This window comes from Mya arenaria, chromosome 11 (assembly GCF_026914265.1).
Source record: "Mya arenaria isolate MELC-2E11 chromosome 11, ASM2691426v1".
NCBI lineage: Eukaryota > Metazoa > Mollusca > Bivalvia > Myida > Myidae > Mya > Mya arenaria.
Genome location: NC_069132.1, coordinates 59,025,231 through 59,035,802, shown reverse-complemented (window position 1 = coordinate 59,035,802; position 10,572 = coordinate 59,025,231). Strand labels below are relative to the sequence as shown.

Genomic DNA, 10,572 nt, shown 5'->3' with positions numbered 1-10,572 from the left:
ATTCGCTACCGAAGGTTACAAGGAGTATAACGTATAGATTAGTTCAGACAAAAGTATATGTATTATTAAAGGGAAATGTTAACTGCCTGGTGGAGAGATTGTTATTACAGACAACAACAACATGAAAGTGAAACTCCTGGACCAGGAGTACAATGTTGTCGACCACTGTGATGTCCCCGACTATCCATGTGACGTGTGCCACATCGGCGGGAATGAGGTTGCCGTTTGTGTTAACAAAAAAGATGATAGACGTGAACTTCATCTCATTAACATTACAAAAGGAACACTTGTGACTACGAGAAAATTAAGTTTCACCAATGAATGTTACGGCGCAGGGAACACGGGAACAAGCTTTATATTTCCTCATACACCGCGCTGTACGTCTATACGATGACGGGGCACCTGGTTAAGAAGCTGTATGATGACAAGTCCGGTGATATCACGGTGATGAGAATTTCAATCAGCAACGACGGGAGAAAATCTACATGATAAACCTCACAAACAATCAACTTATCACCCTGGACAACCTCGGCAACAAGCTGGCCACATTCACTGATCCTGACTTGAAGGGACCTACCGAAGTAAACGCGACAAGTGCTGGACACGTGCTCGTCTGCTGTATTGCCTCCAACACAGTGCTGCAGGTTGACAAGGACGGGAAGACGAAGTTGGCTACACTGGCTAGGGAACAAGACGGAGTGTACTTCCCTAAAGCTTTGTACTTCAGCAGCCGTACTTCCTCTCTTGTTGTCGGTGGAAATAAAGACACGCTCCTCGTCGTCAATGTACGATAAATAATAACACTAGATCCACTTACAAGTGATAAAAGTGCTAATTAATAGAACTGTTGTTTTTTTCTTTAACCGTTTTCGTTTTAGTATTAACACGGATGAAAATGGTTCAATATAATACAAGAATCATATTTGCTTAAACATACATATACATTTGTATGTTACGTATTACGCTTGCTTTTTGCTACAAGGTTATATAGTTTATCGTGCGCATGCTATTCAACTATATCACTGTTGATTTTAAAATGTTAATCACATATGTTATATATCTGGTAAGAGTGTGTATGTATACGGATGAATTATTATCTCTTTAATGTGGAAATAAATAAATATTTTACGGGCCGTTTTGTCCATGTGCCTTTAAAAAGCTGGTATACCTTGACTACAAATACAGGAGAGTCAGTTATATGCATTTGGAGCTCCTCGGCCATTTTATCGAAAACAACCTCGAATGTATTTGGACGGTTTACACACTCAAAAAGTGGTACGTTTAAGTCCGCTGCAAGTAGATCGCGTAGTAATTTTATTTAGCAGTTAAACTTTGTGACTTAACTCTTGGGATTCTTCATTATGTTTGCTATAATACAATTCAATGACAATAAATTTAAACTTAGATCAATAAATACAACTCTAAAACACTACATTTAACTAATGATATAATTCAAAATTTTACGAACGACTTCAGCAGATGTACCTGCATACATCCGAGGTTGTTTTCGATAAAATGGCCGAGGAGTTCCGAATGAGTTATATGTTTACTTTTTTCACTGGACACCCAGATCAACCGTTCATGCAAGGGTCGTCGTCATAGGTGGAAGAATCAAGCAGAGATATATTAAGTATAATAAACCTTGATCAATGTTCCTGATGCAAAAACATGTTTTTTAATTAAATGGAAAATTATGTAAATCTCATTTGACTGTATGATCAAATAAAAAAGGTGTCCAGTTAAAATAATATTGATCCTTAAAAAATATGTTGTTGTTTTATATTGATAGCTACGTGGCCCTTAAAAAGCGCCAAAATATCGCTAGTCGTCTGTACACGAATCATGTTGTTTTATAAATCATTAAAGTCAAAAAGAGTTAAACGTAATGCTTTTTTAAAGGCTTTGAACTAGACCTTTAGAGACGTAAATTCTGACAAATATTTAGTAAGATCGGTTTAAATGTGAACCAAACCATTAGATCTTTCTGCGAAAACGTTTGAAATGACGTTTTGCCCATCTTATGGCGGGTACATATGTTACGACAACGCACAACACCGTCATTTGGGACAATCAGAAAATTGAATCGTCGTATGACGTAACATATATTCTCGCCTTTTTGTCAGACTGACGGGCATGTACCCTTGACAATACGCACTTTTAACATCATTTCAAACGTTTCTGTAAAAGTCAATTGTTAACGACGGACATACAACAAAAATCCGACAATCCTCACAGCTCCACATGTGCTCTTTGTGTTAAAATTATTTCAATGTCAAGAACCACTGGTAATTATGCGATTGTGAAATGTATTCATGTCTAGGTCATAAGTTTATATATCTGGTTACCAGGACAACGAAAGTAAAACTTTTGAAAATGATATTGTTTCCAAAAATTTCAACACAACATTAGTTTTGGGCACTTGAACAAGAGGACACAGATGACTGATATAGGGTCATCATGGACGTCTTTCTTTCATTGATTCCATTCATCATTCCCGTATTTTTCAAAATGACAGAAAATCCGCTTAGGCCAACTAATAAGAGTAATACCTAATTCGTGTTGCATCGTTGAAGTGAAAACATCCTAGACAACAAAGTTTGTGTGCCTAAAGTACATTTTGAATTTGGAAATCGTTAAAAACAACCCTAACTTGTTGAAGTATGACCAAAAAAAAACAACCATTTAAATGCAATATTTGTGAAAATGACAAAATTGGTGAAAAAGTTTATTTTTTTTACATTGTAATTAGTTAAGTAGCAAATGCCGACGTTTCTTTGATAACTAAGATTAAAGAACACAATTTTTTTCTCATTTAAACATGTTATTAAATGAATCTTGAAAGAAAAAAGGCTTTTAAGATGTCTTACTTCGTGTAATATTGTAAGCAAAATTTAATTTATAATAAAATGTCTGTTCAATGTTATGTATTAAGAATTATATTTATATTTCAATTCTTCTTTATATTTCTGGATACGTTGTTTATTTCAGTACTCAATTTTTCATGTATGTATGACATGAGATAACTGACTAAATATTTGAAGAAGATAATGTGTATACTGATTGTTTAGTTAGTTAAAATGGTGAATAGTCGACGATATCCTCTTTGATTGACGTCATATCAAAATGATCAGTTCTCGATATAAATGTCAGACTTATTATAATCAATATTAAGAGGTTGCTCTACTTCAGTCGAAACCCGTTGGCTCGATATGTCAGGGATCGTCTCAAACACCCGCAAATATCGAGCTAAGCGGGATTTCCTACTGAATGTATATTTTTCTTTGATTTAATAAATAAGTAAATGATACCTCAGAGTGGTGCTGTGAGGGGAACCGGAGAAACCGGAAAAAAACCATTTGTCCGGCTGGGTGAACATCAACAAAACTCCCATGCGCCCAAGCCGGACATCAAACCCGTGTCGCCTCGGTGAGGAACGAAAGCGCTTACCATTGCGCTAACCGGGCAGCTGATAAGCCCCGACTTATCTGGATGCTGATTGTTCTTATGAGTATCGATCGGCTGGTTTGACTTGCAGGCCGCATCAAGTTGATTTAAAATTGTTACGTGTGTTGCCAGTGACAATACGCACATGTATATCAAGGCCCATAACTCTAGCCATTATTAATTGTCGACTATGCCCCTTGATACTTTGTCCTTTATACTTGTTCAATGCCTCTTTATAATTTGAAAGTGCAAAAAAACCTTATACATGGTCCTAACTTAATAATAGTTTGTGATATAAATATATTATATACATCGGAGTTGATCCATACATAATGAATGCGTTATATTGTGTTCTCTACCCAAACCTACAGTAAAAGCTCCCGATCAAAAAAGCCAAGGGCGGTACTAGGATTGGACGTAAGACTAAGAGGGGTCGTATCTTAGGGGCATCCCCTAGAGTGGGGTTTTGGGACACTCGACCTACAAAGTTTTATTTTAACTTTTCTAGTCCGAAAGTGTTCATTTTGGGCGTATTTTATTACCTTTCCACTCCTAAATTGAAATAAAAAGTAAACTTGGACTATTTAAGGCGGGGGGAGGCAGATGCGCCCCCCCTACATTAATCCGCTATTGAAGGCTCTCCACGCACAAAAAGCTTCAATTATCTCTTCGTCTCTGTTTTCTCTTCCGCAACAAGCAACATCAGACCATTATCTCGGTCTGGTAAGTTTATGAGTAAATAGATCAGCAAATAATTCTACTTTCTGGTTACGTTAATTACAAAGGGAAATTTGCCACATATCAGTTACGCAGTTTAAACTTGTCACAGCAATGACGGTTCTTAAATATGTGAATTGTAATATTTAAAGCTATGTTTTCTTTGTGACGGATTATTTAAATTGTCATCACCGTGGAATGGTTACAATGATATTGATTGTTTTAACACAGAATGGACTTTAAATAAACAGTTATTTCACTATAAGAACAAAACATGGCCTCCAAAGATTCATCAATTTACATGGGATCTGACCTGATTCACGACTATAGTTGCTCCAAGTGCGAGGAAAATGACCTTAACACTGAAGCACTGCACTTCTGTCAACAGTGTGAACACTATCTGTGTGGCAAATGTGTAAGAAATCATTGGGCGTATTTCAAGGAGCACGTTGTGTATGGGCGTGGAGAAATTCAAAAGTGGGCGGGGTTCTCCATTGATATATGTGAACAGCATGGCAAAGAGCTGGAGGTCCACTGTGATGACCACCAGGAATTTTGCTGCAGTGTTTGTGTGGCCCTTAACCACAGGTGAGAGTTAAACCACGGGTGATTACCAGTCTAAATATAATCTTAACAATGTTACATGTAGCTGGACACATTTTCTCTGCTTTTCACCATTCTGTGTGCTTGTAGGGTTTAACGATTTTAAAGGAAAATAAATATAATAGGTTTTATTGCCCATAAAGTAAAGAAAAAATAAAGTAGAAATGCATGCAATATTGCAGGAATATGTTGATAAACAGAAATGCATCATTTTCTTCCTTTCCTGAAATGGTGAAAGCCATTAAATAAATGAGTACATAATTTCCAGGCTGTGTAGCAGCACCAGTCACCTCTCTGACCTGGCCAAGGGCTTCCTGAAGACAAAAAGGTTCAAGCAGCTGCCAGCAGCAGTGGACAAGATGAGGAACAGGCTGAATGAGCTCAAGACTGATAGGATGAAATACCAAGACTCACTGAAAGACTCCTACAAGAACATCCTGGTTGAAATCAAGGCGCTCCGCAAAGAAATAAACCAGATCTTAGACAAGCTGGAGAAGAAGACAGTTGAACAGTTGGATAGCATGATGGAAGATTTAGAGAAGTCTATAAAAAATGATTTAGAAGCCTGTGGCCATATAGATGACCAACTCAAGACCTTAATTGAGAAGCTCCAGCAGGCAACTGGCAAAAACAAGGACACCATACCTTACATTGGATTCAGAAAATGCCAGTCTATACTGAGTGAAGCGAATTGTCTTGTGCAAGAAATAAGAGTAAAAGAAGAAATGAAGTTCAAATCTGATGAAAGTGTATTACCATTTCTGAGAAACCTAAAGCGCTTTGACATTGTTGAAAGTGTTTTTACTTATGTGTATAGGGTTCAGAGTTTAAGTCATTATAAGGTAAGAATAAAGAAGGACAAGAACAATTGCAGTATTAAAGGTGTATGTGGGTTGGCTAATGGAGAGATGGTTATTGCTGATTATAACAACCTAAGAGTGAAGCTTCTGAACAGGCAGTATGCGGTCATTGACCACTGTGATCTGCCTTCTACTCCTCAACACTTGTGTCACACCACAGACAATGTTATAGCAGTAGCTGTAAGTGACTTCTCTACTATAAATGAGGTCCACTTCCTCACAGTGACCAAAGGAAAGATACAAGCAATGAGAAAGTTCACCACAGACCATTGCTGTCATTCCATTGCTCACCACAAGGGCCAGCTATATGTGGGCTCCAGTGATGGCCTGTACCTATATTCTATGGATGGAAGACTCCTTAAGACGATATATGAAGCCTTGTCTTGTGTAAGGACAGTGTACAGTTGTGCTGTCTCTCCTAGTGGGAAGAGAATATATGTTACAAATGATTATATCTCTAAATTATTAACACTTGATAAAACCGGTCAAGTGTTATTTACAGTAGAATACCCTGACCTAAAAAATCCAACTGGACTATTTGTCAGCCCCATCGACTATGTGTTTGTGTGTGGGCGGGGGTCTATCGCTGTTGTGCAGGTAGACAAGGAGGGGAAACAGAAGGTGGCCACAGTGGCAAGTGAGGCTGATGGCATTATTTGCCCTCAGTCAGTTTGGTTTAGTGGACAAACCTCAACTCTCATTGTTGGGAATTATGAGGATGACGACATAACTGTTATCCAATTGTGTTGAATTAGAACTACAGCATCAGATTCTGGTATGCAAAAACGAACCTTGATAGAAGATGTGTACGAGTGTTTCCCCCTTTGTTTAATCTAGTATGGTAGGCATTGTTTGTTAAATGTAAGCACTGTTTTCTAGAAGTTGTTATAAGCTAATAAATCATATCAACATTGTGTATTATTTCTTGTATAAATGTTGTATAGAAATGGAAAATATTATTTTTTGGCATTAATAATGTGTCGTATATATATATATTTAATGTATAAATATTCGACTAAGCAAGGACGTCTTAGCTATTTGTCTGTGTGGGATTTATTACTGTCTAATCGAATTATAGGATATCGAGCGGGAAACTAATTGCCTAGACTTTTCGTGAAACTGTCCTCTGCTTTAAAAATAGTATTAAACTTTGAAAAAGGTCTCAAGGTTTCGACAATATTGTTAAATTTCATTTTTCATTGGTAAGGAATTGCTGTTGTGTTTTCTGTAGCTTTTTGCATATATATTGACATAAAATATAGTAACGTGTCAAGGTGGGAAGGTGAGGGGACCACCTAAATCGTCCCGGACCCCTCAATTTGAGGAAACTTAACAATAAAACAAATAATAATAAACTTATAGGTAAACCCCAAGTACATCTATGATTAGAGATCCAAACTCTATCTGCAGACAGAGGAATACAATTCAGAGCTCCTAATGCAAAAAACTTTTCAAAGAAACGACAGTCATTGTTTGAAACAATAAACTATAAATGAAGTTCATTTTAGGCCACACCAAACTGATGCATCGGTCCGCGGGTTTACGGCACCTACATTTTAAAAATAAATCCCTTAAAATGAGCTCATTATAAGTTAATTCCTTAAATAATTGCAATGCATTACTATGGTTAGCTCATTTGACTGTATGAATAAAAGCGGAAAAGCATATAATTTGTGTACAGATAGAAACATTTTGGCGATAGTAAGGTTTATTTAAGTGGGGTATTAATTGTAGACCACGTAGCTATTAATTAAACACGAGGGGAGGTAAGTGTGTGCATAAACAACCTATAAAATTTCCACAAAAATAAACCAACTATAATGAGGTAAAACTATAATGAGGTAAAGCTATAATGAGGTAAAACTATAATGAGGTAAAGCTATAATGAGGTAAAACTATAATGAGGTAAAACTATAATGAGGTAAAACTATAATGAGGTAAAGCTATAATGAGGTAAAGCTATAATGAGGTAAAACTATAATGAGGTAAAACTATAATGAGGTAAAACTATAATGAGGTAAAGCTATAATGAGGTAAAGCTATAATGGGGTAAAGCTATAATGAGGTAAAGGTAAAGAGGAGACTCACTATTATAACGGTACATTCCTGTTTAGCAAAATTGTTAATAATTTAATATGGTTTAATAACGGGGATTATATTCATGTTAACATGTTTTATTTTTAAGTTGAGTTTTAATTTCACTTGTAGCCGGTTAAATTCATTCATAGTTAAAATCTGTGTAAATTTCAGTAAGAAAGTAAACTAATTTACGAAACTTAGTGTTCGAAGCCGCAGTTTGTTATTTGAAAAAGACAGTCTCACCATTCGCGAAGTTTATTTCAATAGCATATATTGAAAATTCAGTATGTTTTTATAACTTGATTTAAAACGTTCAGCATTTTTATGAGTCAAAAACGCTCAATAATATAAGCATATTTTTTATGCTTTGCGATGGATTAACGAGATATACCAGTGACACAATTTTGATAGTTTTGTTTTGAAATTTTAGCCCGGGCTAACATAAAATGCAGAAATCCGAACGCACCTACGTCCTTTACGGTCGCATTCAATTAGCCGTGCTTTTATGAAAAACAAGAGTTTACTGTCTTTTTAAATCCCATTTAGACATATTAAATAATAATTGTTGTTAGTCTCAGTATACAATTGCAATATATTTCACCTCAAGCTCACCGAAAGTGAATGTTTTGCTCGTGGCTACTCTTGAAATGTAGCTTTAGCTACGTCTGAAAGTTACATATACCTCGACCATCCTGTTTAACTACAAGTCTCCAAAAAAGGGGTTTCTATGCAAGAATTTTCATGTCGACACTGTGTTACCCAAACCGCTCCTACAGTTTCGCTTCCTTGTAAACGACCATTTGATAGGTGCCAATTTCATCATCATATTCTCTTCTTCAGCTGCTTCAGACGGTGGCTTCTCAGTATATAGGAGGTGGAAGGGAGGTTGTTGTGCGGCTTTCAGGAGAATTCTTTTAAAACCTATCCTGTAGCCATTTGACGTTGGCCCGGTTAGAGTTGATTTTTTAGATAGATATTGGATGAGTTCGTTTATCCAATCAAGAATCCCATAAAGTAATTGTAGTTGCATTCGATGCTGCAAGATTCAAAATAGTTCACCATTGGAGTCGTTTGACTATGATTGTATAAAGAGCACATTCGAAGGTATTAGTGGTTGTTGCTTCCTGGACATTAGTACTCCATGCATGTAATTCAATGCAGTCGGTGGCCTCCTTGATAAAACGACATTCTAGTGAACGTAGTTATGCCAAACGCCATCAGGTCGTCTGCAAACAGAATGCAGCCAGGTAGAAACGGCATCCTCGGCTACTGGTAGTCTCATGTCATACCAGGCAGCTTGGACACGATCTGCAGTAATCTTTTTCGCTGTGTGCATGTCGCCTTCGTTTTGTTGGCCACTGAACAATGAAACAAATTTCCAATTGTTATTCTGATTTTATAATCAAATTTAAATACCCCTGAAATTTAACACCTTAACTCGACTACCCCAGAGAATCATCCTCGATGTTGATGGTGTAAAGAGTATATATTTGTACTATTTGACACAGTGGAGAGTCGGAGCGGCCTATATGCTCGTGACGGAATTATAAGTTGGATAAATTGACATTTGATTTTTTTGTGTTCTATGTTTTTGGCGTTTACAATTTATCATTAAATGGGGTATATGTTCAAATTTTTGGCTACTGAGCTTGTTTCTGTAGTTTTGCAGATAAATATTGGGTGAAATATTGCCATCGGGGAAGCACAACCTTCAAGGCCTGTGTAATTTGCAGAGTGCATTGAGTGTACTACTACTTAAAGAAGGGTAACAACCATACTTGCTGAACGTTATACAAACACTGCAGATGATACCACCTGGATACCAATAAGAGAATACACGTTTTGCAATGGATATTTTTTATCCTCTAGTAGCAGCTACAAAGACAATTGTTATGAGTTCTTTGCAATAATTTGTTTGCTTTTTGCAGGTCATTGATATTCAGTGTAATTGTGAAAACCTTTGAAATTCTTGTATTAGGATAAATCAACTAATTGACTTTTAACAGGCTTGTTTTTTTTTTTTTAAAACGGTCATCATTAAATTTGAAAAAGTACATGCTAGAGAGTTCAAATAGTCTTTATAAAAAGAGGAAGAGGTCGTAAAGTCAGGACATCTTTCAAACTTTATTTTACTTTAAGACAGATTTGAGTAATATACGTTGAAACGGCCATGACAGAAGTGCTCCGATTCTTGTAAAACTGTGAACTGCAGCCTTGCGTTATGTTTTGACAGAATGAAATGAAGAAAACCCCATCAAACTCAAAATTATTCGTTGGATATTTATTTTTTGTGTACGGAACTAATATAAGATAACATTATCTAGTAATATTTCTTGTTTTTATGATATTCTATGGACGCAATATTCTTTAACCCGGAATCCCGATCGGAAAATATACCTACTTCTGGTAAAAAACCATTTGTACATGAAGGATTTGCCATATCAAAAATAGTAAAAAAATATCCGTCAACGTACAATTATTTGGACTAAGCTAAGTGGGCATGACGTTTGACTGCAATTTTGGCGACGCGGGTTCGAACCCGGTGTCCGATACATTTTTTTTTTACATTTTGGTACCTTTTTTACAATTATGATATCAAAGCGTAACACCTTCTGTTAAATAATTGTCCTGTGATTTGTTACAAAAACCCACCTTTTTTGGTGCCAATTTGGTGTACAGTCCCTTCAAATGAATAGTTTGAAATGAGATGAATGGATGTTAACATATATACATACTTATATACAACAAAGCACAACACAGTGAAGCAGTCTTTAGAAGAGTCCAATACAAAAGACAGGATTTGTTTTGAGTAATAAAGATTAAAGTACATTAGTTTTTAAGATGAACAATTTTAACAACAACATACAAA

At 36.2% G+C, this 10,572-nt stretch overlaps 1 protein-coding gene across 1 annotated transcript; it reads left to right on the top strand.

The window, feature by feature from the left end:
- The first annotated feature begins 4,435 nt into the window (after positions 1-4,435).
- On the top strand, positions 4,436-6,374 carry LOC128208652 (uncharacterized). The gene is made up of 2 exons (XM_052912200.1): positions 4,436-4,749; positions 5,033-6,374. The coding sequence occupies exons 1-2, from the start codon at positions 4,436-4,438 to the stop codon at positions 6,372-6,374; spliced, it is 1,656 nt and encodes a 551-aa protein (XP_052768160.1).
- The last annotated feature ends 4,198 nt before the right edge of the window (positions 6,375-10,572 follow it).